Source organism: Folsomia candida, unplaced genomic scaffold (genome assembly GCF_002217175.1).
Source record: "Folsomia candida strain VU population unplaced genomic scaffold, ASM221717v1 Fcan01_Sc007, whole genome shotgun sequence".
NCBI lineage: Eukaryota > Metazoa > Arthropoda > Collembola > Entomobryomorpha > Isotomidae > Folsomia > Folsomia candida.
Window position 1 is genome coordinate 688426 of NW_019091199.1, and position 25641 is coordinate 714066.

At 37.1% G+C, this 25641-nt stretch overlaps 6 protein-coding genes and 1 long non-coding RNA gene across 8 annotated transcripts; 5 read left to right on the forward strand and 2 right to left on the reverse strand.

Moving 5' to 3' along the window:
• Positions 1-1805: 1805 nt before the first annotated feature.
• On the reverse strand, positions 1806-4572 carry LOC118436136. The gene is made up of 7 exons (XR_004835235.1): positions 4375-4572; positions 4076-4273; positions 3740-3970; positions 2818-3672; positions 2550-2750; positions 2272-2466; positions 1806-2179 (listed from the first exon to the last, which is right to left on the reverse strand). It is a non-coding gene; the product is annotated as an uncharacterized LOC118436136 (long non-coding RNA).
• Positions 4573-6364: 1792 nt separating this feature from the next.
• On the forward strand, positions 6365-8664 carry LOC118436270. Its single transcript, XM_035853984.1, has 3 exons — positions 6365-6972; positions 7065-7440; positions 7524-8664. The coding sequence occupies exons 1-3, from the start codon at positions 6531-6533 to the stop codon at positions 8029-8031; spliced, it is 1326 nt and encodes a 441-aa protein (XP_035709877.1). The 5' UTR covers positions 6365-6530; the 3' UTR covers positions 8032-8664.
• A 303-nt stretch (positions 8665-8967) lies between these two features.
• On the forward strand, positions 8968-12572 carry LOC110852746. Its single transcript, XM_035854034.1, has 6 exons — positions 8968-9593; positions 9671-9892; positions 9952-10095; positions 10164-10369; positions 10439-10598; positions 10680-12572. The coding sequence occupies exons 1-6, from the start codon at positions 9374-9376 to the stop codon at positions 10838-10840; spliced, it is 1113 nt and encodes a 370-aa protein (XP_035709927.1). The 5' UTR covers positions 8968-9373; the 3' UTR covers positions 10841-12572.
• Positions 12573-14215: 1643 nt separating this feature from the next.
• Positions 14216-14973, forward strand: LOC118436251. The gene is made up of 3 exons (XM_035853915.1): positions 14216-14344; positions 14433-14629; positions 14691-14973. Exons 1-3 carry the CDS (start codon positions 14339-14341, stop codon positions 14971-14973), a joined length of 486 nt encoding a protein of 161 aa, XP_035709808.1. The 5' UTR covers positions 14216-14338.
• A 22-nt stretch (positions 14974-14995) lies between these two features.
• LOC110852579 (probable endochitinase) lies at positions 14996-16191 on the reverse strand. The gene is made up of 4 exons (XM_022100680.2): positions 16034-16191; positions 15788-15966; positions 15615-15727; positions 14996-15539 (listed from the first exon to the last, which is right to left on the reverse strand). The coding sequence occupies exons 1-4, from the start codon at positions 16088-16090 to the stop codon at positions 15124-15126; spliced, it is 765 nt and encodes a 254-aa protein (XP_021956372.1). The 5' UTR covers positions 16091-16191; the 3' UTR covers positions 14996-15123.
• Positions 16192-16759: 568 nt separating this feature from the next.
• Positions 16760-17718, forward strand: LOC110852580. The gene is made up of 3 exons (XM_022100681.2): positions 16760-17024; positions 17090-17212; positions 17274-17718. Exons 1-3 carry the CDS (start codon positions 16965-16967, stop codon positions 17517-17519), a joined length of 429 nt encoding a protein of 142 aa, XP_021956373.1. The 5' UTR covers positions 16760-16964; the 3' UTR covers positions 17520-17718.
• A 3427-nt stretch (positions 17719-21145) lies between these two features.
• Positions 21146-25624, forward strand: LOC110852011 (sialin). Of its 2 annotated transcripts, none has more exons than XM_035853912.1 (10): positions 21146-21286; positions 21357-21846; positions 21934-23480; positions 23560-24059; positions 24123-24425; positions 24536-24688; positions 24771-24903; positions 24985-25071; positions 25137-25291; positions 25354-25624. In XM_035853912.1, exons 3-10 carry the CDS (start codon positions 23345-23347, stop codon positions 25522-25524), a joined length of 1638 nt encoding a protein of 545 aa, XP_035709805.1. In that variant the 5' UTR covers positions 21146-21286; positions 21357-21846; positions 21934-23344; the 3' UTR covers positions 25525-25624. The 2 variants fall into 2 exon arrangements, with proteins under 2 accessions (XP_035709805.1, XP_035709804.1); XM_035853911.1 differs by having other exon boundaries at positions 21357-21840.
• The last annotated feature ends 17 nt before the right edge of the window (positions 25625-25641 follow it).

Sequence of the window (25641 nt, forward strand, 5' to 3'; positions counted from 1 at the left end):
CCCATTTTTGCTGTATATCACTCTACAAATTCCACTACCTCTTGGTACGATTCAAATGCTGGCCATCACTCTTGGCACGGATATTTTACCAACGATTTCATTATCTTACGAAAAACCGGAAGGAGAAATCATGATTAGACAACCACGAAACCCAGAGAAAGACAAGTTGGTTACTCAACAGTAAGTGTACTAAATATGTAGCTCTCGATTGTAGTGTATAACTTATAAATGTTTTGTCACTTTCGGGATTTATTGAATTGCATAAATTATTTTAGGCTGATAAGCTACGCTTACGGCGTGATTGGGGTAATTGAAGCCTTCGCCGGCTTCTTTACCTACGTCGTCATCATGGAACAGAACGGATTTCTTGTCAAAGATCTGATCGACATTCGTAAGCAGTGGGTCTCTTCTTTCATAAACGACTTGTCCGATTCCTATGGTCAAGAATGGGTACATGCCGAAACTAATATAGCACAAGTTGTCTGCAACTTATTTCTAACTTTGCCTAACTGACAACTTTCACTCAGACTCACCAACAAAGAAAAGAGCTGGAGTGGACTTGTTGGACTGCTTATTTCTGCACCATTGTTCTCTGCCAGTGGAGCAATCTTTTGATTTCGAAAGTCAGAAAGGACCCTCTCCACAGGAAGTTATTTGAGTAAGTGGAATTCAATGTCACAGTGGAAATTTATTTGCTATGATGGAACATTTTATAATAATGGTGGTCCAATTTGCAGTAATTGGATCGTGCTTGTGGCAATTGTTGGAGAAACGGCTATTGCCTGCTGTTTAACGTATACTCCAGGACTAAACCACTCACTTTCTTATATGCCAATCAAGTAAGTTTGTATCGGCGATCAAGTGTATAATACTTCGTACTTATTTTAATTACTCCTCGTGATCTAGGTTCGTTTGGTGGTTGACGGCCGTTCCGTTCATGTTTGCAATAATTTTTTGCGATGAAATTAGGCGACTACTATTAAGACTTAGACCAAACTGGTCTTGGTATCAAAATGAGTTCTTTTATTAATAATCCATTATACTTTTGTACAAATGTGTTCTTACAACAAGAAATGCATTGAAGTAAGACATTATTCATTGGTGGGTTCATGTCAAGAATTCATTTAGTCATTAACTTGAACGAAACATTATTTAACTCTGGGTCCCATAAACCAATTGAGTCTATGTCCTTATGCTAACATTAAGCGCACTAATCCTAAGTTGTCACTTACATAATAACTAACAAGGGACACTCACGACCTGTCGTTTGAGTCCAGGGTACCCACTATGTTTTTTAGAATCTACTAGGACCCCAGATGAAGGATTCATTCATATTTCCGTGTAAAACTCATATTTGGCGCCAAGGCGTGGCGCCAAACTTAAAAATTTGCATTTTCGACCAATTTCAAACCCCCATAACTTTTGCAGTTTATGTCGGATTTTCAAAATTATATGCTTAAAATGATCACAAAAGTCGACATTTTTGAGAAAAAAATAAAAATAAAAAATTTCTAATTTTTGAGATATTTTTAGCATTTTTTCGACGAACCTCCATTTGTAAGAAAATTACGAAATTTTTGCGAAAAGTTAAAAACTATAATTTTGGGAAAAATTGCATGGAATACGAAAGTTGAACTCCTTGTCATGATTTTTGCCAAAAATTTTTAAAATCCGTCCAGGATTTCAAAAGTTATGGCGGCTTCAAAAATAAAAACATTCAAATTCAGCGAATTTGGCGCCACGGCACGACGCCAAATATGAGTTTTACACGGAAATATGAATGAATCCTTCATCTTGGGTCCCAGTAGATTCTAAAAAACATAGTGGGTACCCTGGACTCAAACGACAGGTCGTGAGTGTCCCTTGTAAGCTCGCTACTTGTTTATGTCTTTTCCATTCCGGACGTACATAAATACACATGTAAATTATATCTAGGTTGATTTTTTTAGACTTTAAGCAAATCATTAGTACAAATTGTACTGTACAATGGTAATTATTTATTTCGAAATTAATCAAACTCACATGATTTTCTATTTTTCTTGTTGCCATCATTGTTCATCCAGAAGTATGATCCAATGCAAATCCTTAACAATGACACCAAAAACATGTCAAACGTCCAAATATACATGAAATAAATGGATGTTTGTAAAGTTCGGGAGGCTGTACATTTATCCTCGTCCTAAACAAGAAAGGAAAATCAGTTGTAGCAAAATATACTGTAAAATAAATAAATAAATGTCAATATTGATTGAAAAAATAAACAGTGATTACAATATTTTGTGTCGTATTCGAAGTCCCACACACAGTCGCCATGTAAATCCCGAATTTTGTAGGAACTTTCGGTACAAATGATTTTGTACATTTCAGACTTAACTCTAGACACTTGTCCCTGTTTACAGATTCCTCTTGGGCACCAAATGCAACGAGTAGCATTTCAATCCAACACAGCAGCAAAATTAGGTCAAACTAGCAAAATAATAAATTATAGTAAATTACACTTCTATCTACTTGCATACATAGTATTTTTAGTAGTATTTTTAGCAAATTACCCATATTGTATGTCTCCAGGATAGTTTGTATGTTGTGCATTTGTGCAGAACTAAGATTGCTAGTCCAATTCCAATTGTGATTAGGCAGGTAACAATGAGTATGATAAACGTCCAATCGTTATCTGTTTCCGAAAAGTCCAGTATCATTTTCAGCCGTATCCAGACAACGGTGTACGCAACCAAGAAAATAGGTGCTGTAAGCTATTCATAAATATGCAACTTGTTGGTCAAACGATATGAAATATTTAATAATGTTGTTGTTTCGTACCAGTAGAATTATGAATGTGATTAGGTTGAATGTTTTCCAAAGATGAGAAAAATTTTGTTTTTTAGCAGTTTCCCCGTGAAGCTGGCCTTCGTAATATGTAAACGCATCCTTCACGGGAATAATAATTAATTCCATTGTCCTGCAGATGTATTGGGGACAAAGTTAAGCACAAGACGAATTTAGCAATTCATATTGTTATCCCAAAGCAATTTTTAAATGTGCATTTTGAAATATGTATTTGTACTCTCTTTCAAGTGGCAACGAATGCTAGTGAAAAATGAAGGAATGTTTAAAACAAATATTGTGCATTACAAATATTATGGGGAAGAATTATTGAGAGCCACCTCCATTAACATGAGAACCATTACTTTTTTCTTGGAAGAATAATTTCTACCCAATATCGATTTTATTCATAATAACATGACCAATTACAGGTTAGGTGTCTATACGTGCGGATGTACCATGTATGTATAGCGTCAGACCAGCTTTACGGGAAAAGTAGTTTAAAAAGTACCAATTATTCCTGCCCTAATTTATACAGAAAGCCAACTACTAATAATGTGGTAATCAGCTCTCAAAGTGAAGTGCAATGTACGTTCATATGCCCACAATATATGTATCTGAGAGAGTTCGTTATGCAAGATGTCATGTTTCTATGATGTTCGTAATAAAATGCGCAAAATAATGTGGGTATGCATTTTAAGTGTACAAGTATTCCGGAACATTTCTCCTCCTCCAACTTCCAAGGCCAAAAATTACATCGAGGACTGAGAGGATGAAAAGTTCCCCTGACCAAATGTACATACAGTAAATTTCCAGCTTCAGGACATGGGTTGCTTCGCACTTGGCAGGCTCCTGTAAATCGAACGACGCGTGTAACTCGATGAATAAAATGTATAAGGTCGACAATAAATGTACTCACCTTCACGTACGGAGAAAACATCACTGGGGCAGACTCCAAGTCGGACTCGGTCAAGTTTTTTCCACAAACACCAGCCACGTAAATCCCGAATTTGGTTGGAACTCTTGGGGCGTGGCGTTTCGAGCACTTGGCACCATCTTTATTGCACAAGTCACGATCTTGAACTTGTTCCATAGCTCCAATGACCACCAGGAATAGTGCACCCCAACATATGATGAGCAATATGTCGTACTAAAATGGTTCAAGATATCTCAAATACAAACGTATACCCAATTCAATACTCGTATCCATTCATGCTTAAAACCTCTAATGTAATTGTTTATATGTGTCGCTAACCCCAACTACATGCTTCCATCTTAGAGGGAATTTTGCATGATGGCGAAAAACCATTCTCAGTGCTACGAGGATTACGATGACGCAGGTTATTATGAACAAGATGAAGGTCCACAAATTTCCAGTCTGCAGGAGATTTACGCGTGATTGAATTTGAGACCAGAGGACGCTGTACGTGATAAGAAAGATTGGTCCTGTTGCCTGAAATTTCAAAAAATATGGATACAAAATATGCCTTTCAATAGTTTCAATAGGTTTTTAGTACTGTATAGAAATTATAAAATCGCAGAGATTGGTCATACCAGCAGAATTGCATAGGCTGCATGGTTCACAGCTCGCATCTGTTTAATTAAAGGGTTGATGATGCAGCTTGATGTCTGAATATTGGTTTGCATATTGGAATTAGTGGAGTGCGAAGGGTTATATTTTTCCGGAGTTATTACTGAAATTGAACCATTTTCCATAATGCGGCCTGTTTTGTATAATCGATGGATCTCGAGCTGCAAAAGAAAAATGAATAAAATCTAAGGTCGATTGAAGTGCACACTAAATAAATATAAAAACACCTCATGTAGAGGTATCGATTAATAAAGCATTAATTATGTAAAAACTGACACTTGTATGAGAGTAAAGTTCAACACAGCAAAATTCAGACCAAGGTAAGGACATTATTGGTTCAAAAGAAGGAAGAAAAATTATGAGCATAGTCTATTTTCCAATTTTCCTAATCGATTTTTTTCAAGCTGCACGAACTTGGAAAAGTAAGAACATTGTAATTATCCTGAACTGATGATCGTGCATGAAATGCTCAGCCACGTGAAGGATAAACTACATGCATGCCACTTAGCGAAAATGGATTTACTTTCTGTATTCAACAGAATCTGTGCTAAAGTTTAGTGAAAGCAGAACAACGGATATCTCGATTCTAAATAATATCTATATTGCATGTTTGGGTGTTTATCTCAATAAATCACTAGAATAGAAATATCTAAGTGTGTACTTATATATAAACTTTGTATTTTATATTTATTTTACGACAAACGAAATTAATTATCAAATAAATAATAACGAAGCCATAAATAGCATACCGTTTCTAGACGTGCAAAGAGATTAACGTCCTAAACAATATAATACAAGTCGACATTAGTATGTAAATAAGCAGATGCAGATAACAGAGAAGATAATGAAGAATTACTTCTACCAGTTGCTTAAAGTTGACATAAGATGCTCTTTAGAATTATGTAAAATAATTGGAAAGGAATTACAGAAAGGAATTTATCTACTTCATAATTTCACAAATTAAGTTTTCGTGCGGAGTACTCATTCCAGTATCGTGATAATTTTAAATTATTAATAAAGTCGTTGTGCAGAAATTTTATTGCCAGGGCTACGAATTATACCTAATTACTGACTGGGACTGATGATTTATGCCAAGTTAGCGACTTTCATAAACACAATAATAATTATTACAGATTAAGGATTAATTAGAAGAACTATGGAGCACAACCACAAATAAGTAGCTGAGTGAGTTAATTTGATTTTGGGGTGGTACTAGTGGTACTGGTACATGCTTATTTGGGTATTTGATTGATGTACTCACAAATGCTCAGAAGCTTGTACATAATTCGTCGTGTTGTTAGCTAGTTTGCAATGATTCGGTATATGATCATAGTATAAATGCACATTCTCTCCTATTCCACAAATGTATGTACATACACAGGAATTTACATAATATACATACAGTTAGTCACTTATAAGTAGAGTTGGTACTGTTCCGGAATTAAATTTAAGGGGTATTTAATTTTGCCTTTGATTCAGATTACACCTAGCTCCAAACTTTGGATTCTAACAAATGCAAAATTCTCATTGACATACGTAAATACACACTTGCAAGCAAACAGTAAACTTGCTATTAATAAAATAATTACACATGAAATTAATTGTAATCCAAGAATACTCGTCAATATTTACAACGGACGATTGATAAAAATGCATGACTTGACTTGATGTTCAACCTAAATTCACAGTATGATCTGCTTTGTCCATACATAAGTATTATCACTTTCGGGGAAAATTATTATAATTAATGTCATTAATTTAATTACCAAAGACGGAACAGTGTTATATGTACTTCTTAATTATGACGCTTCCTTGCTCATGGAAACAATTTGTGAATTAGGTTAAATTCAGATCATGCCGTGTATCCTATCTGGATGAAGCCAAGGAAATAATTGGATAATTGCCGTAATTGTGTGAATGAATCCGACCCTTCCTGATCATAATTGATTGCGCCATGTCGCACAAAGCTGTTGTATAAATAACTCTGACTGTGGGTGGGACGACCGATGTTTGAAGAATTACCTATTACGAGAGCCAAAGTTGAGGATTTTGAAGTTTCATGTCCACCTTTAGCTAATGCATTTCACTTTTAAATGTGAGAACTACAATTGGTACAGCAATGGGAAAAAGGAACGCCGCGAACCTACTCCAGGTCCAAGATTATCTCCCCCTGTCAAAGACCCTTGCCTTCATCGCGTCTTGGACGGTCGGAAACTGCATTCGATTTAACGAGAAACGAAACGAGTTTGAAGCAACGACGCAGAAAAATGGACAACTTGGAAAAGCTCGTCGGTTTATGTCACAACTGGCGACTGTTCTCCTCGGATTGCAAACAACGAGACTTATGAGCGTTTTAAAGGCGACCGGATTTATACAGAATATTCCATCCGTTCTCCTGTACGTCGGATTTTCCGCATCTTACCGAATGGGACTAGCTTCGTACAAGCATGCTGGCGAAATTGCACAATTTTTAAACACGCTGGTGCAATACGAAAAACGGTCGGATGGACAACAACAATCAAACAAACCACCTGAACAAAGCAGTGGCAAACTAAAGACAGGTAATTTTTCTTTTATGAATTTAGAAGAAATGAAACGTATTTATAATAATTTTAGAGTTCAGTTATCCATAAAAAAAAATTATATTCTACAGACAACGTTTCACACAGAAAGAAAATTCATATCTCCATCAACAAAGCATTGCTCAGGTCCTTGTTGGATGACTTTCGATATGGAAGAATGGTGCGTCCAGTTCTGATTGCAGGTGTTTTCACTCAAACTGTGATGCCCTCGTTTACTGTGATACTGCTCCTTAGCAAACCCTGCGTCGCGAATCTTTTTCTTCGATCGGCCCTTCAAGATTGTCCAGCTCGTGGTTGGATTCCACAACTTGAGGCATCTTTTTGGGCCAAGCTCGTGACCAGTCTGAGTGACAGCTTTGTTCATGCGTACACGTTTGGGCAGGCCGTGATTGCAATTGGGATTGTCTTTTTTGCGAGCGTGGAAATTTTGAGGGATCACATGACAAAGTATGTCCATAATACGCTACATATTTTATTATCCCTCAAGCAGGCCCGCTGATTTGAAGAAAACCTATTAATTTTTTAACCAGGTTGATCCATGTCACATCTGAAATCAAAAATGGTCAAAACTCAGTCAATGCTCACACTTTGCAGTGGTTAATGCGATATAAGCAAGTCCAACTTCTCGCCAGACTCTACAACAACATCGCGTCAGGCGAATTAATCGTCATCATCATGTTTGACATGTTGGCATTTGGGATACTCTCCATTTATTCAGTCGTTGTTTTGCATGCATCCCTATCCACCGAAATTCTCATCACTGTTTGCATCACTGCGTTTGACACCACAATCATGGCACAAATGATGATGTATCAAACGGCTGGAGATGTGAATCACATGGCGAAAAAACTAAAGCTGTACTGGACACAAAGTCATGAGATACAAAAGGGTAAGTACTTGCGAAGAATGGTCAAGTCGTGCAATGAAGTCAAACTGATGGTGGGGAATTCTGGGAACTATATGGAAAGGACAACGCCACTCATTGTGACACAAATGACGATGGAGCAAGCTGTGAGTTTGATACTTATGAAGGGCTAAGCGTTACTGTTATGTACTTTATTTATAGCTTAAAACCCACCAAATGGTATGAAAAATTGATGTTACCAAAACCAATTAGCATGAGAATCACACGATCGTATGTAGCCAATATTTGAAAACAATATTTACTTCAAATAGTCTTTTGAAAGTTTTATGTAATAAATATAGGGTGATATGTATCATCAAACAAACTGACCCGCCCCGTTAGATAAAATTAAAGTCAGTGGACTAGAACAAATAAAAGTTCTGAGTATGCAAAATCGAGCATGTATCTGTATTTACATATATTTAAGTACTCAGTTAGTCATGACCATAACATTGGGTCATATGCATAAAAATAAGTAAATGCTTTTACCCCAAAATTTCCTTGGCAAATTATTTTTTTACGCCCGAAATTTTGGAGTAAAAGCATTTACTTATTTTTATGCATGTGACCCATTGACTGCCTGCTGACCTCAATGACATTCCCTTGTGAATAATGTTTGTCGGGCTGAAATAATGGTATTACGAACATCTTCTGATGGGTTTTCTAAGGTCATAAAATTACTCTTTAAACTGGCAGCTAAGCACGAAACAGAAAAACAAGTAAATTGTTCATAGTTGGTAATTCGTTTGTTTTAGTATGGAATCTTGCATAAATAAATGACGACAATATAAATCCACGGTTTGACCTCTTCTTAAAATTTTAGAAGCTTTACATGAATGGGTTCCATATATAAGTTCATGCATACATATTATTACATATGTATGAACGTGTATACATATCTATGCATTGTATATCTAATCCAATTTTCTCATGATCGTCCTCCTTTCCATACTAAAAAAACAGTTGTTGCGTCAATGTCACGACCAGGCCAATTATTTATTTACATGACACCTGCCTAGTGTTCGGCTCTATTTTCTCCAGACTTTTAAAATGCAAGAGTATACCCCGATCAACAAAAATTATTACTTTTGCGTCAAAGTAACGCATCCATGGTGAAAATTTTTAACAAACAAAAAAAGGCGTGATTATTGCATAAATTTTGTGCTAAGTTTGGTGTGCACCGTGAGACACGCTAAATTTGCATTAAAAAACTGTAACCTATGGTTGAAAAATTATTGCACCCAAACGTGCTGAGATATTGCGTAAAAATACCGCACCAATATCTCGTTAATACCCACATTACATGAGGCGTTAAAATCTTGCAATTTATACGCAATGAATGGTGGGTGCGAAGAGACAGGCAACGCGCGAGAGTTTGAATCTAAGAGAAGCGTGGTATTTCCTTTTCTCTCCCACCCTCGCAGTCTCGTAAATTCCCTGTTAATTTAATTCCCTGTTAATTTATCTGTTGTCTCAATGTCGCCAAAAAAATATTACATAATTGAATTCCCCCCTGATAAATACAATTCAGTGCCTGTGGAGCTTGTTCCAAGTCACTGGGTTATCCCCGCAGAGAAAGTTTGTCTCTGGCCACCAAACTCTGGGCCAAGTATTAGAAATTTGATAAAAAAGGGCACTGCTATTCCTGATGTCAAGTGGGGAAGAGTTAGCTACGCCAGGATTATTGGGAATTACGGTAAATAGCTATTTAATTCAAATTATGAGAAGTCATTCCAATTATTTTACATTTACTAACAAATATCATTATTTTAGATGATTATGAAGTTGCGACAAAAAAACTTCAAGTAGCCGAGGACACTTCCAACTTGGAAAGTGAAACAGAACCAGAAAGCAGATTAAGGAGCAAGAAGATAATTCCCGATATTCAGCCCAGCAGCACACGAGGGGATGTAACGTCTTCATCCGATGAGGAGGATAGCGACGCGAACAAAAACAGTCCTCCGTCTGGCTCACTTCTGGATAATTTGGAGCTGGGTAGGCTTATAATACTGCCACAAATATTTTATACTAATCATTATGGTGATGCTTTTTAGACCAACCATTGAGCATTCCTGAAATAATTCCCGAAACTGAAGAGCAAAGCAATCTACAAGTAGGAAATCGAGTTGAAACTGGAGACACCTCTTTTGTTGTTGTAAATTCGCAGGAGTTAAATGATTTACGGCTGTTGATTTCAAGTTAGTACAAGCAAAATAATTTTATTAAAATTGATGTATTATGTTAACGCTTTGTAATCACGTTGCAGGGACAACGCAAAGTGTGCTAACTTTGTTGGAAAAGCAGGCTGAAGACATTAAAGACATTAAGGCTTTACTGATTAATGTGAAACAAAGGCCGGATGGTAGGAAGGCTCCCAATTTCAGTGCCATTCCAAAATTACCCCTCGACAACGAGGTAGCACTGGCGGAGTTTGAATCTTGGCTCGAGGTGGATTCAAATCGCGAATTACTGGTACGATTTAATCGAGATATTTTACATGCATAATTAAACTTTAATGTTTTTTCTTATATTTGATACTAGGTTGAATATTTGGCATTTTCAACTGCGACACAGATCGAGGCGAGCACTAGAAAAATCTTGAAAAAATTATTTACGAATGAATTTGGCAGGCGAATTAATTTTACGGGTAAAGGAAACAAGACATCGATGAAAAACCTAAAACTATTGGAAGTCGTAAAAGGTGCTAAAATATATTCTAAAATGGAGAAAATTTTCTAATTGTTGGTCTCTATTTAATGTTTAATTGGATTGCAAATTTCAGAAACCGTGCGAAACGTCTTTACAGTTGAGTCCGTTCCCGATCCCAAAAATCCCAGCGGCCGTATTCCCACCGATGATATAATTCAAACTGCAGCAATGAATTGGTTTCGTTCTTCAAAGAGTAGGTGCAACGACGACGCTCCCTCGGGAATTGCATCATAATCATGGATCGAGATGAAAATCACCGAGAAACATTAGGCGAATAATTGCAAAACGGGTTAGAGAGAATCTCACTCGTGCAAAAAACATACCTGCTATTAGTAATAATCTTGTAAATTTAGATATATGTGATTCTGTCGTTGAGGATAGCGATTCAGGTAGTAATATTAGCAATAATGATAGAAGCAGTAATGTTATCCATAATAGTGACGAGCCATTAGTTTCCGATTCACTAAGCGACAATGGTGTAGTAGAAAATAATAGGAATATTTTAGATTTAACACGGGACTTGAGGGACTGGTCGCTTCGACATAACATAACGGGAGTAGCTTTAAACGATCTTCTACGCATATTTAACTTTTATCAAGAATTTAGATTTCTTCCATTGGATAGTAGAACATTGCTTAAAAACTCAATTAAATACTCTATGAAAACTATCGGTCAGGGTCAATATGCACACTTTGATGTTATTCAAAATATAAAACGGCAAATAGATTCCAATTGTATTCTTGCTTCTGGTAGCGAAATTAAATTAAACCTTATATTTAGTTTTGATGGATTGCCCATTTCTAAGAGTAACAGTAACCAGTTTTGGCCAATTCAAGCAAAGTGTGAAGAAAGTACGTACGGCGTATTTGTCGTGGGTTTATTTTATGGCAAGACAAAACCAGAAAGTATTGACGAATACTTGATGGATTTGATAGCAGAGTTAACAAGTTTGCGAGTTGGGATTAGTTACAATAATTTGAAAATATTTTGTAAGGTTTAAAAAATAATAGCTGATGCGCCAGCCAGGAGTTTTTTAAAGCAATGTAAAAGTCATAATGCATACAATGGATGCGAGAAATGTATAGATCCAGGTTTCTGGAAGGGACGTGTAATTTTCAGAACATTCGATAGTCCACTTAGGGCAGATCAAGATTTTTATGTTCAAAAAGATAAACACCACCATGTAGGCATTTCCCCGTTTACGGAGCTTAAAATTTTGATGATTTCTTCGGTTCCTCTTGACTACATGCACCTCATTTGCTTAGGTGTGGTTAGAAAACTATTAAGAAGTTGGGTAAAAGGTCCATTGCCATTTAAATTATCTTCTCGTGATATTTCAACTTTATCAAGTAAATTAGTATTATTTTCGCATAGTTGCCCTAAAGAATTTTGTCGTAAGCCGAGGTCAGTAAGAGAGTTAGATATGTGGAAAGCGACAGAGTTTAGAACTTTTCTTCTTTATACAGGACCCGTCGCTTTAAAAGGATTATTGTCGCCGAAAAAGTATACACATTTTTTAAATCTTTGCGTAGCAGTCACGATTCTTATAACTACCAAGGCGCAAGCAAATAATTGGAACGATTATGCACGACAGCTTTTATTGAAGTTTGTTAAAAATGTTCCCAATTTATATGAAGAAGAGTTCTTATCATATAATATGCATTCTCTTATACATATTAGTGATGACGCTTTAAAGCACGGCCCGTTAGATTCTTTTAGTGCTTTCGATTTCGAAAATAATATGCAAGTAATAAAGCGCTCCCTACGAGCTCACTATAAACCTTTTGAGCAAACTGTGAATCGCACTGCTGAGAGAGAAAATCATAAGTACCAGTCCCCTGTGAATTTAAATAGACACTGTATTATAAAATCGAACGGAAAGGATCATTGTTTTATATTAAAGGATGGGAAAGTAGTTGTTATAAGTAGTATAAGTAAAGATAAAAAACATATAAATTGTAGAAAATTCAAACACTCGGACAACTTGTTCACTTGTCCGTGTGAAAGTAAAATTTTAGGAATAATTAAAGTTAGCAAATTATCAAATAGCGTAACCATAATAGGTATTAATGATATTGATAAGAAATGCTGGTTACTCCCGTCGGATAAAATAGATGAAAACATTTGCATTCCCTTGTATAATGTAACAATATAATTTTTGTTATGAAATAAATGATTTTGATAAAAATTAATAATTCGTGTTATTTGACTGCAGTAATTGCATGGAGTTTAACTGCAAGTTTTGCATCAAATTATTAGTTTCTTTTGCGCAATATTCTACGCTCTAAATTGCATTAATTTGACGGTTATTTCTACGCAATATTCTTGAGGCTAAATTGCATGAATATGACTGTCAATTCTATGCAATATTGACAGTTTATTTTACGTTAAATATCTAGTATCTTTTCACGGATTTTTGCCGGCCATCAGTTGCTGCAATTTAACTGTATGACTTTTGCGTAAAAGTGATAGCTTTTGTTGATCGGAACATATGTATGTATGTATGTATGCGTTTGCTCGTATATTGGGTATGCACATCGGACATCCACCCATTTAAATGGTTACTGATATTTATCGTATGAATATCGAGTTTGTTTGTCTCTATTAATTTCACTTTTAATGCTTTACTTGATAGTGTAAAATACGTGGGTAGATAGAACGATTTGGTCTTTCGCAGTAGTGAAATTTATCATATAATTTTTAAAGTAGTCTCTAAAATAAATATAATTCATGGTACTGTGCATATTTCTGGCAAAATCTACCATTGAGGGTTCAATTCACGAATCTTCTACCCATAAACGTTATACATAAGCATTAAATCAATCAATCAAATCATAAACATTATGGAATCGAAAAGATTTTATGAAATGTACTCAATTTCATTGCGAATTTCAAATTACTTTGGTGGGAGTCCGTTCATGTGCGAGTTTGGAGGTGCTGGACATTACTCCCCATCCTTCAGACTTATTGTTTCACCAAAACTCGTTAAAAAATGTGCATCGAGATTTGGAATTGTCTTTGGTCACACAGCCTTCCTCGCAGCGCAAACTTATTTTTCAGTTAAGCGTCACGATTTAAGTGGACTATGCTTCGCGACTCTCTTTCTGTCCATGGGAATGAATCTTTTGACGACAATGACGTTTTTTGTATTTTTCCCACAAGAATACGCAGACGCAATTAATTTACAAAATAACTTTTTTTATCAATATCAAAGTAAGCTGTATTCCCGCAGTAGTCAAAGCTTGGAAAGTTTATAATATGCGGATATTTATTCTGAACTTAGAAAAATGGATTCCCCTGCATAACACGAACAGCTCCAGATTAAACAAGATTGCCGATTTCATTACATACCTCACTTGCATATCGTGTGGCTTGACGCAACTTTTGTGTTTCATTCATTTCTGCATATTTCCTAATACCGTTATTTACCTCACGTCAATTGGATGCTACGAATTTCACGGTAACCGACCTGAAAATTGTGTAGTGCTGTACTTTCTAATATTATCTTTAATCTGTTTTATAATGACTGTAATTGTATGCTAAAAAATAGTGTGGTACACACTGGGAATTCGTGTAACAGGAGCAGTTTTCTACTTTCACTTCTTCGGAGTCGCTTACTCCTTGATTCTTGTGTACATTCTGGCTGCCAAAACGTACATTACTTTCATCTACCACATTGTCACCGATTTCAGATGTCTGACTGGTTCTAGGAAGGAAAAGTCTCATAGGACGATGCATGTTCGCTTTAAAATGCAGCTTTCACTTAATCAGAAACTGCAATATAATTTTGCCACTAAAAATAAGAACTATTTATTACGCTCCGTAGGCACTTCGAAGTCCAACTTTCCTACCAATCGAATACAGAAGCTTGGAACTTGTTCATCGCATCACGGTTTCTCAATACGGTCCAATAATTCCCATCACAGAAGCCCTTTGCGGATACATAATTATTCTCGGAGCATTCATGCTAATCCGACATTCTCGAGAGTTAGATAAAACTGCGTTTGGCATAGTTACGATGTGGTAAAAATATACACATACGCGAAATATGGTTGATACAATAAACAAGAGTTTACAATTCTAGGGTAACAAGCATGCTCCTCCTTTTTACATGGATTCTCCGTTTTGGGGGAATATTCTTTACTGGATCAAAGAAGACGATAAATTCCTGGAAGTATTGGAGAGAAAGTGGAAATGTAATATGGAACTCAACTTCGACGCTCAAATACATGAAACAATTTTCAAAATCATGTCGACCTCTGGCCATAGAGTTCCCAGGATACTACAGAATCAGCAATGTTAGTGTACTCAAATTTTGGCAAGGTGCAATCCGTGGGGTGGTTCGAGTTTTGTTAGCCTTTAAATAAATCAGGTGACTAAAAATTCCGGTTTATGTGAACAATTAGGTATATTATTACATGCGTTTGTTGTGTTTGTGTGCGTATAAACACTTGCATACATCGTAATTGACCATTAATAAGCTTGTAATTTTAAGTTCATCTGGAATTCCAAAGCTGCTAAAACTGTCCTTTATAAAATATATTACTGCAAACAGCAATCCCTTCCGGTTTGCATATTCTGTCAACAATGTCAAAGAGTGATCCCTCTGGACATCGGAGTAGGATTGGAAAGCCCTCAACACATTTTATGTAGATTGAGCAGTCACCCGGGTACGGAAGTTGATGTTCACCCTCCGGTGGACATTCGTTGACAGGAGGAGTAGTCGTTGTCCCGGAACTTATTGTGGTTGTCCCAGCAGGAGTTGTCGTGATCGTACTTTGACTCGTAGTTGGTGTTGGTCCATACTCGCAATCAACCTCAGATGCAAAGTTGCACTCCTCCAAGTTCGGATCAAAGTAAAACCCGTCTGGACATTCATGATAAGGCTCCGTTAACTCTCCGTCCACACAAATGTAGTAAGCATGACAAAGTTCTGGTCATAAAACAAAATACTTTAGTAAGTAGTTCATACAGTAAAATTTAAAAAAAGCTAGACCACGTTTATTACCTGGATGTGGAACAGAATGAACTCCTTCAGGTCGGCATGGACCGGATGGGTTGTCAGTGGTAATAATTTCGGTCGTAGTCGTTGCAGTGGTGGTGCTCGTGCCGGTTGGTGGCCTTTATCACACGTTTATTACAAAGCAGATCTTTGTCGACATATGTCAAATTTTTAATTACCTAGTTCCTCCGACGCATTCTGGAACGTTTTCTGGATAGTCACACACCAACAAGTCTTGATTCCAATAGAGTTCATTTGGACATTGCAGGCGAATTGGTGGAACTTGACACACAAGATAAAACCGACAGTCCGGATCAGGCCAAAAATTGTGCCCATCGGGACATGGCTCCTCTTGAGCCTGACGAAAATACAGAGAATGAATTAAAATTAAAATTATTAAATCGATTTTAGTAAAAAAAACTCACCAATACTCCAGAAAAAGCGAGTAAAATCGTGAAACAATTGAGGAGTAATTTATTCATTTTGATGGAAACTAAATTGAGTTTGTAATTAATTGGAACATTTGCAATCAACCAATACTTAGTTGTGATTTGGGAAAGCAAGTGATATAACAATCTGACGTCAATCTTATCAAATTGCACATAAGGATTACAAGATAATAACCTAATTACATTTGCAAATTCCATTAAATTCTGGTCATTCATTCAATTGACCCATCTTCATATCACCAGCATACATTAAACCAACGTCATTACGGTTCTCAATTGTTCATTGAATTTTAGTAGCTCAAGATAATGCCCAGATTTTTCTAAGTACTCTGTGGACCCTGCCCCTTTAATTATTTAGTCCTGAAATATTTAAAGGTCTTTCATGCTTAAGGGTAATAACATACTGTGAAAAATGCAACACTTGTAAAAACTAATATACAAAATCGGGACAGGCGAATGCACATAAATATGCATCGTGGTGTAGCCTTTTCATTCTTATGCTTATGCAACAGAAGCAAGCTATACATACATTTCAACAATAAGTAAGCACTGCTACTGTTAATAACTTTGATAATTTAATTTGCATGCATAAGAGATCCACAAAATATTCGACTTGTGTAATATTGCCCTCGTATAAGTAGTACTAATTCAAGTCATCTTATTTCAGAATTCCAACCATGGAACAAGATATACTGATTCCAACAATATATTGCCAGATGTTGAAGCATATTCTTCGAGCCATATTTTCTATACAACATTTCCAAAATTCTTATGGAAACGAGATGGTTCTAAATTTTTATGTCGTCGTTTATAAAGCTGTCTCACTGTGCTGTGACCTTCAGGTTTCACTGCCATCATCGCCTTGGACGGAGTGCAAGATAAGGACTTTCAGCCGTAAAATTTAATCATGAAAGTTTATTTCGCAATTTTTGCAAGTTTTTGCTGCGTTGTTGTATTCCTTGTGCAGGTAATGTCAACTAAACAGAGTACATTTCTAGGGGTGATATCAAATTAAGTATAAAACACTGACAGGGATTGACAGCGTTGGGCGGATGCTCTGATGATTCAATTTGTACCGACTTATGTGGCTACGCAGGCACTGGTAAATGCGTAAATGGGACTCACTGTGTTTGCGAAACGTGTCCACAAAGGAGTGTAAGTGGTAACAAATTACTTATTTTTGTATACAACTATATTTTGACTGTCAATATTTTAGACTGCTGAACTTTCTTTGGCCTACGCAGTCAAGATTTGTACTCCGGAACCATTTTGCCAGCTAAAGTGTCCAAAATCCTCCTTCTCATTGACAACTGGGAAACTGTATTCGGGGCATATCTGCAGTTCCCTCACGAACCCGTTAGATATTACGTGCATCTGTTTTTGCATGCCGACCACGCTTGCCAGTCTCGGAACTATACTGAGATGTCCAGTGGTTCCCAATTTTACTGAAGTACTCGGATGAGTACGTAGCACCACCTTATGCACATTGATTACGAACATGTGTGTATCAAAAATGTAAACCAATTGCTATTTGTGACATTTGGGTAGAAGATCTTAAATTGCCACTAAAATATTTGTTGATTGATTGACTTATTTCGTAAATTAATTGTGCTATAATTGGGACATGATTTCATTAAATACAAGAGGATAATGTAACCATCGCAGGTCGCCACCGACCAATTTATTACATATTGCATTTATGTTTTCACCAACTAGATCACACCCACGCAGGCTGTGTCAGTCATCGTATCAAGCAAGGCCCTATGGCTCAGAAGCAAGGCCCTATGGCTCAGAGGTACGAGGGTAGGATTGTCACCACGCAGTCACACGTTCGATTCCTCTGGCCGGGAAGCTATTGCTAATCCTACTCGGCTCGGTGTTAGTACGGGGTAGGTGCTGTCTCGTGACAGGGTGAGCCCAGCCATACGGAATGGCAATGTCACTGTGTACAGCCCCTAGCAGAGTCCGTTCTCTGTGGGGATGAGACAACTTGCTACGAAATTATGGCAAGAAGTCGCCATCTGAGGCTGAAAAGCAGAGAAATCTGAGTCCTGGCGATGTAAAACTGTCACATTTTAACATTTTTAACATTTTAACATATCATCAGAATTAGCATGCGTTAATAAAGAAAAGATAATGATACAAAATGTTTCAATTGAGCTAGCACATATACGAGTACACACGTACATAAATTACCGGATTAATGTAAATTATGTGTCCTAATAGCTTTGGATTAAAGTTGTTGAGGTGCTATGGGGTTCAAGTGCGTGACGAACGTCACAGTCACACATATCTGTACATACATATGTACATGAAGGATTACTTATTTTAACATATATAAACTAGCGTAATTCAGCAATGGTTTCACCAGCATTACTTACCTATTATTACTTGTAACTTGATAAACCAGCCTCTCGTTTCCCTCTTTATCGAATTGGACCCTGTATGCATCAATGTCACCATAAATCATTATTATCAGCAATTCTAGTTCTGAGTCAGTCCTAATGGAATATTTTATTGTGGCACTTGAATAGCAAGAGAATTTGCACGCGTCACTTTATTAACTCGTAAAACAACGATTTGCATGTGTATCACTGGGTGGGGTTCCGTACCCTATATATAAAATCTCTTTCGTGATAGCTGTGACCATTTATTTTCAATCACTCCACCAACAGCACCAGCAGCTACAATCTCCTCGGTTAAGAGTGCCATTCTCCAAATTAATTCAAAATGAGGCTGATTTTTGCTCTGGTCATTGCAAGTATTTTGGTGATGGGCCTGTCCACTGCTAATGGTATATAAATATTTTACATTATATTGAATATGTAAATGAAGAACAGAGTTCATGTACAGATCAATTTGTTTTGTGTATGTATAGCTGAGCTGACATGTCCAGAACGGCCCGGACCCTGCCAAAACATCATCAGTCCCTGTCACCAAAACCCATGCACCAATCCAGGCGAGATCTGCTGCGTGGATAATAAAGATTGCAGTGCTTTCTGCGTTGCGTAATAAGTGATGTGAGCAGAAAATGGAAAAAGGGATGGACCGAAAGGGCAAATTACGAAATTTTTAATCCATTTGAATTGAATTCAATCAAAATTTTCGGTCAAATTAAATCTGAATTTTTAAAGCAAAACATTTATTCTGCATATTTTGTGAATTATTATATTTATCTAACACAAATTATGTATGCGGGTGGATAGATAAGGCTCGTAATTTGAAATTTTTGTCAACATGAACAACTTTTACCAGGATAAAATTATTTATTAAAATTAGATATGCATGAATTACATATACCGATACTTCGCACCAGGGTTCGGAAAAACCCAGGGTTTTAATCAAAAATTATAAAACCCATGGGTTTTAATGGGTTTTACCATGTTAATTGGGTTTTATTTGGGTTTTAATGGGTTTTAATGGGTTTTATTGGGTTTAAATGGGTTTTATTGGGTTTAAATGGGTTTTATTAGTTTTAAGTAATAACTTAACAAAAATAATTAGGAATTTGTATCTATTCGGACATTATTTTTGTTTTATAACACTTGAAATCTGTGATGCTAAAGGATGGAGTCAATTATTGAATTGTTCCGAATTTTCATATATTAGAATAGTAATGAAATAAACTGCTTTAGAATGAATTGAGATAACGTCTTCTAACGTATAGGAGATGTATTTAACTTTTAGAATGTAGTTTTAAGGTAAAACTCAATTAAAACCCAATAAACCCCATTAAAACCCAAATAAAACCAACTTAACATGGTAAAACCCAGTGGGTTTTATTCATTTACAACCCATTAAAACCCATTAAAACCCAATAAAACCCAACCCATTAAAACCCAGGTCGGAATACCCTGCTTCGCACCATTACTATTTCATTCATTTATGAACTACATATATCAGTAAACAAGTAATACAATGCGTATTTAGGCAATGCGTATATGGGCCAATGGCATGCCTTTTTTTATTTAAGAGGTTTTGTCGTGGATTAGAAATTAACCGAACGAATATTGTCAAACCGTTTACGGAACAATTCAAGTACAAATAATATCAGGGAGAGTGATAATATAATTGAACAGAGCCAAGAAAGCGCTAAAATGTGCTCAAGCAAGTCCGAAACTTTATTTTCAATGTTTTCAATTAGGTCGTTGTGAATATTTCGTCGATTTGCTACCCATCTGCTCCAAATTTCAATCAACCCAGTGTCCAACAACCAACGAAACCGATTTGATATGTATCCATCGGAATGGGCCGTGAATGAAAACGACTTTTCATATCGAAGGAAACTATCGGACCCCATCATAAATGGGATTTGATGCGTTCTTGGTCTAAATTTGTTTCCCAAACTTAATTCCTCCTTGATTATCTCGTTTCTTACAATTACTCCAGATTTGTTACATTCCTTTACTAGGTCCACCCCAGTCACAAGTAGGTCTGCAGATCTGCTCAAGGTCGGGGAAACGTTAATTCTCCCCATCAGCAAGAAAAGTCGTTCCGCTTCCCTGTCCTCTTTCAGAGTAAAGATGAAGTGGTGGCGAAGCTTCCCCCAGGTGAGGCTAAACTGTGTGGAATACAGGCGTTCTTTCAGTGCAAACGACTTTCTGAAAAAGCCAAGCTGATTGGAGGAAAACAGCGTAAAGTTTTCCAAGTCCAGAACTTTTTCATGTACCAAAGTCGATCTGGAGGGGTGTCCAAAGTAGGAGAGCAAACACCCCTTGTACCCACTGCTCAAGGTTAGGGCAGCAGCCAGCCAAATTATTAAAAGGACTCGAGTTACCGTCATATCAACAACAAAGTCTGTTCCCTTAGATCCAATATCCTTCTTTTTGTATTTGAAACTGATGTCAACTCCTTGATCCAAAACGAGAAACACTAGCTGAATTTTGCTTAATATTGTCGTCAATTTGAGACCTCTGCGAAGAAGAAGGGAAACACATAGCACGGTCACAAATAATGCCAACCACGTGTACAAATCAAATGGTCGCATGTAAACCTTCCACGTTGGTTCAATTTCAACGCCGTCACAAGTAATGAAGTTGTACGAGTCCAAATGTGTGTATACGACATCACTGACAATAAATTCTGCTAATGGATCATCAATGCAAATTGCAAAATTTGGCTGGTAACCAAACATAACGTTGGAGAAACAATAGCCGGAGCTCCCATTGTCGATAAGCATTTGCAAAAGGGCAGGTTCGGGGGAAGTGATGACTTTCCCTGTCGTAAATGGTGAGATATCTTTGCGAGCACCTTTGCACAATGTTCGAAATGTGATAAAATCGTTGGGTGTCTCCAACAGAGAAAGCGGAACGCTCCATTGCACGCCACGACCAGAGTTGAAAATAAAGCGTGAGATCCGTTGCATCTGAAAAAGGCAGACCTCCTGCGTTTCACATCGTAGCGATTCTGAAGACATTTCCGGAGAACTTGGCCAATGGAGTAAATGAATTCCACGAGTAAGCGTCAAACTGCTCTTATCTGTTGACTTTATTTTGATAATCCAGAATAAAAAGAGCCTCAAGTATTTACGCTGAAGTGGTGACCCCAGAAGAAAAGATTTTACGGACTGCACATGTTCAAGCGTTGTCAGGACAATAAAATAGTCGGAATTTCCCCGTGAAGCAGATACGGAGTTGTAAGGACAGTAATGCGTCGTTAAGTCGTGATGTTCAGTAACGGATCCTAACAAGGTTTCTTGGGAAGGTTTCACGTTTGCTTGTGAACAATTTTTACGGGGGACATCCGCATTAGGAAATAGTACAAGAAATAGAAAAACGTGTTCGGTAAAAGTCAGTACATGATGTAGTGGATTGTATGGGGTGATATTATTTGTTGCCAATAAGCGGTTGATGATAACAGGATATTTATTGCTGTAGCTAAAACTGGGCCCAATTTCAAGATACGATGGTATCGCCAGTTTTATCGACACGCCTGGAAAATTTGCAATCACCTGGCTCACGTTCACAGTGAAGTCCATCGCAAAACTATGTAGTTATTTCCCAGGAGTTTTGCCACGTTTGGAATTTGTCAGAAAGGAATATGGCCTAAGAAAATTATGTTTTATTGTTTCCTCGGTCGAGCTGTATGTACAACATTCATGGTTTAAAGCTTATATTTAACCGAGTAAATAATTATGGTTTTGGATTACGACAACTTGAATGAGGGTGCAGCGCAGTTACTGGTGCTCAAAACCTTTAACAATTTCCAACTCCATGTGAAGATGTCTAAAAATACTGATATTGACTTATCCCTTGTTTCGTGGTTTAGTGCGTATGTGTCAATGTATTAGTGAAATTATCTAATGGATTATAAAGGAAGCTTTTTTCTAAGAACACAACTCTCCAAATCGTTCTCGCCCTTGACCATAGAATAATAGTCGTATCTTAATATTTGGTAATCGGAGAAATGTTGATGCAATATAGTCATCGTCAATGCACAAGTACAGAAATTTGCATATGTACATAGCCAAGCCATAACGCATATAACAATATCATTCGCCAAATTTATCAGTTCCAAACAAATATATGTAACTGGTTCTCATTTTATTTGTGTCATGCGGATCTGGTAGCTAATCCGCTTTTTAGAACCACATTATTGCACTATGCAATAACACAGATAATTTCTATGCAATTTACAATAAGAGCTGAATTTCCATAAGGTCGGGTAGTGTTGATGACGCGAAGTGTAGTGAAAAATCGGTTTTAACTGCCATGAAATTTATTGCTGCTTAATTATCTATTAGCCATGTTAATTGTCAAATTGAATAATGACAACAATGTCCCATCCGTCTACCCAGCACAGCTAGATTGGTTGATCGAAGAGGGGAAAATGTGTGGGATTTCCCAGCATAGTACGAGATGCATATTGTACATATATTCTGGATTCGTGCAGAGATGTGCAGTTGCAAATTTCACGAGGATGGCTTGTGCTCAAATAATGGCACACGCAAAATTTATCCCTGGTTAACGTCAAGAAGACTGCGAACTATAACATTTTATTCTTTCATGCATTCACTCGCGGATCTGCAAATTATTTATAGTTGCAGACAAACAAACACCATATTTGTATGAAAATTAAAATAATGTCATTTTCCGCCGTCTTGATTTTTTAGCATGTAGATCTATGTAGCATGTGAATGCATTAAATACTGTGCTGCTATTTGACAAATAAGTGGGCGTGTGACAAGATATGGAGGACGGGATCAGTCGTCAGCGATCTACTTTGATCCAGAATATTTCTGGAAATGCCAATTGATTCAGCCTGGCCAGCCATATAAAAAAACGATGCATGCATGCAACACTTTATAGTATTTTAAAATCGGAGAAAATGTGCGTTCCAGCCGACTCCAATTTGCAACTTGCAGAAAATGTACTCGAATTAAAAGAACCAAAGACTAAAGACAACATAGAACAAAGTCCTAAAGGTGACTTAAATACTCCTACTTTAAAAAAGTATTTGTAATTGATAAGGCAAGGTGTGTAATTAATATGCGTAAAATCCAGGATGGGGGACACGACATACATTCCTCGTGCTGGGCTTTGTAGGATTCGCTCTGTGCTACGCATTGAGATTTAATTTATCGATTGCCATTGTAAAAATGATCAAAAGAAGCAATGGCACTGTGGGCGCTGGTAAGGGAGGAAACCTGACCATGCCTGATCATGAGGCAGCAATTTGTCCCCTTGGTCTAATGCCAAAGACAAACTCATCTCAATTTAATTATTCCAATGCGACACTCGTGGACGAAAACAATAATGATTACGAGTCTGAGAAATTCGACTGGAGCGAAGAAGAGCAACAAATTCTATTGGGGGCGTTTTTCTGGGGGTATGTTCTTACACAGTTTCCAGGGGGCAAGCTTTCCCATGTTTACGGCCCCAAATGGATATTTTCTGGGGGTATTCTGATAACCGGAATTTTATCACTATTCATTCCGATCGTTACCATTGCATATGAATATTATGGACTCATTGTGATCCGGGTCGCACAAGGACTTGCAGAGGTACATACGGAATTAAAAACCTAATTATCTAATATAGGCTTCATTGCATATGGTTCTTTGTAGGGCGTCACTCTGCCCTCAATTTTAGTTCTGTTGGCGAGATGGGCACCAATTGGCGAGCGAAGTCGAATGGTCAACTGGTTATATGCAGGAATTCCTCTGGGAACTGCAGTCACGATGGTGGCTGGGGGATATTTGCTCCACTTTTTTGGATGGCCTTCCGTTTTTTACGTTGCTGGAGGGTTGACCCTGGTCTGGTTTGTATTTTGGTCTTTCTTCGTTTACAATGACCCATCCGAACACCCACGAATTACTGAAGAGGAGCTCAACTACATTCAATCACACTTGGAGGGAGAATCAATGACGGTACTTTTTTTATCAACATGCAGATGTACATATCATGTACAATTTATATACGTATTTGCATTGGGGGCAGCATTATTAAGTATAAATTTACACCACATACTTTGTTCTAGGATAATATTGCAACTCCGTGGTGTGAAATCGTAAAGTCGTTGCCAGTGTGGGCCGTATTAATAACAGACCTAGGGGACTCATGGTCCCACTATCTTCTTCATGTGGAAGTTCCAATGTATCTCAGCTCCGTCCACAACTTTGATATCGAAACGGTAAAAAATATTTATAGGAGTAATTATAAATATTTAGTTAAGTTGAGTTGTGTTTAAAACCAGCCGTACTTTTATGCTTTAGGACGGATGGCTATCAGCGTCGCCACAGGTTGTTAATTTCGGGGTGGGAATACTATTGGGATATTTGGCAGATTTTCTCATCAATAGAAAATACCTGTCTGTGATCTCGACTAGAAAGTTGTGCAGCACAATTGGTACATATTTATATGTGTACATCAGTAACCAATATCATCATTGCTCAAATATTTACCAATTGGTTTATTTCTTATTTTCAGCCCTATGGGGGGCAGCTGGTGGCTTTATTGGAATGATTTACGGCGGTTGCGATACTCCCATGGCGGTGGCTTCTTTAAATTTTGCTGGTACGTATCAGTAATAAATTAGAAGTACACGCCTAATTAGCTAACTTATTATTGTTACGTAATAGCCGGAATAGCTGGGGCCTCAAATAGTGGGTGGACTCTGGGTCATATCGAAATCGCGCCTAATCATGCTGGCACTATATCTGGGATTGCAAATATGTTTGGAAACTGTTTAGGTTTCGTAGCTCCTTTGGTCACCGGATTAATTTTAGAAAAGAATGTAAGTTAACACTTGATTCATTTCGTTTAAAACTTTGACTCATTATTACACAATTTACACAGCCTACGTTAAGGGGCTGGAGAATTGCGCTAAGTATTCCGGCGGGAATTAGCTTTGCGGTTAGCCTGTTCTACTTGGCTTTCGCCTCTTCTGATGTCCAACCTTGGAATAGAATTACGGAAGAAGAGCAGGAGAGTAAAATCAGAAAAGATTCTGTCACTTTGGCGGTTTAAAAGCTGTATTAATTAGTGGAACTATTTATGTTTTATGTTTCGGTTTTATTTTATCTAATATTTAAGGACTATTTGTACTTAATGATTAGCAAGTAATCATTCTGTGTTTTCAATGGG

Excerpts from the sequence above, each read along its gene's own strand:
- LOC118436270 (XM_035853984.1), top strand. The coding sequence starts at position 6,531 with ATGGGAAAAAGGAACGCCGCGAACCTACTCCAGGTCCAAGATTATCTC. Across the intron at positions 6,973-7,064 it reads CAGTGGCAAACTAAAGACAG|ACAACGTTTCACACAGAAAG; the intron begins GTAATTTTTCTT and ends TATATTCTACAG. Across the intron at positions 7,441-7,523 it reads TTGAGGGATCACATGACAAA|GTTGATCCATGTCACATCTG; the intron begins GTATGTCCATAA and ends TTTTTTAACCAG.
- LOC110852746 (XM_035854034.1), top strand. The coding sequence starts at position 9,374 with ATGTCGCCAAAAAAATATTACATAATTGAATTCCCCCCTGATAAATAC. Across the intron at positions 10,096-10,163 it reads TTTACGGCTGTTGATTTCAA|GGACAACGCAAAGTGTGCTA; the intron begins GTTAGTACAAGC and ends ATCACGTTGCAG. Across the intron at positions 10,370-10,438 it reads ATTCAAATCGCGAATTACTG|GTTGAATATTTGGCATTTTC; the intron begins GTACGATTTAAT and ends ATTTGATACTAG.
- LOC118436251 (XM_035853915.1), top strand. Across the intron at positions 14,630-14,690 it reads TTTGGCATAGTTACGATGTG|GGTAACAAGCATGCTCCTCC; the intron begins GTAAAAATATAC and ends TTACAATTCTAG.
- LOC110852579 (XM_022100680.2), bottom strand. The coding sequence starts at position 16,090 with ATGAATAAATTACTCCTCAATTGTTTCACGATTTTACTCGCTTTTTCT. Across the intron at positions 15,967-16,033 it reads TCGCTTTTTCTGGAGTATTG|GCTCAAGAGGAGCCATGTCC; the intron begins GTGAGTTTTTTT and ends TATTTTCGTCAG. Across the intron at positions 15,728-15,787 it reads GAATGCGTCGGAGGAACTAG|GCCACCAACCGGCACGAGCA; the intron begins GTAATTAAAAAT and ends CGTGTGATAAAG.
- LOC110852580 (XM_022100681.2), top strand. The coding sequence starts at position 16,965 with ATGAAAGTTTATTTCGCAATTTTTGCAAGTTTTTGCTGCGTTGTTGTA. Across the intron at positions 17,025-17,089 it reads TTGTTGTATTCCTTGTGCAG|GGATTGACAGCGTTGGGCGG; the intron begins GTAATGTCAACT and ends AAACACTGACAG. Across the intron at positions 17,213-17,273 it reads AAACGTGTCCACAAAGGAGT|ACTGCTGAACTTTCTTTGGC; the intron begins GTAAGTGGTAAC and ends TCAATATTTTAG.
- LOC110852011 (XM_035853912.1), top strand. The coding sequence starts at position 23,345 with ATGCATGCAACACTTTATAGTATTTTAAAATCGGAGAAAATGTGCGTT. Across the intron at positions 24,426-24,535 it reads TGGAGGGAGAATCAATGACG|GATAATATTGCAACTCCGTG; the intron begins GTACTTTTTTTA and ends ACTTTGTTCTAG. Across the intron at positions 24,689-24,770 it reads ACAACTTTGATATCGAAACG|GACGGATGGCTATCAGCGTC; the intron begins GTAAAAAATATT and ends TTTATGCTTTAG.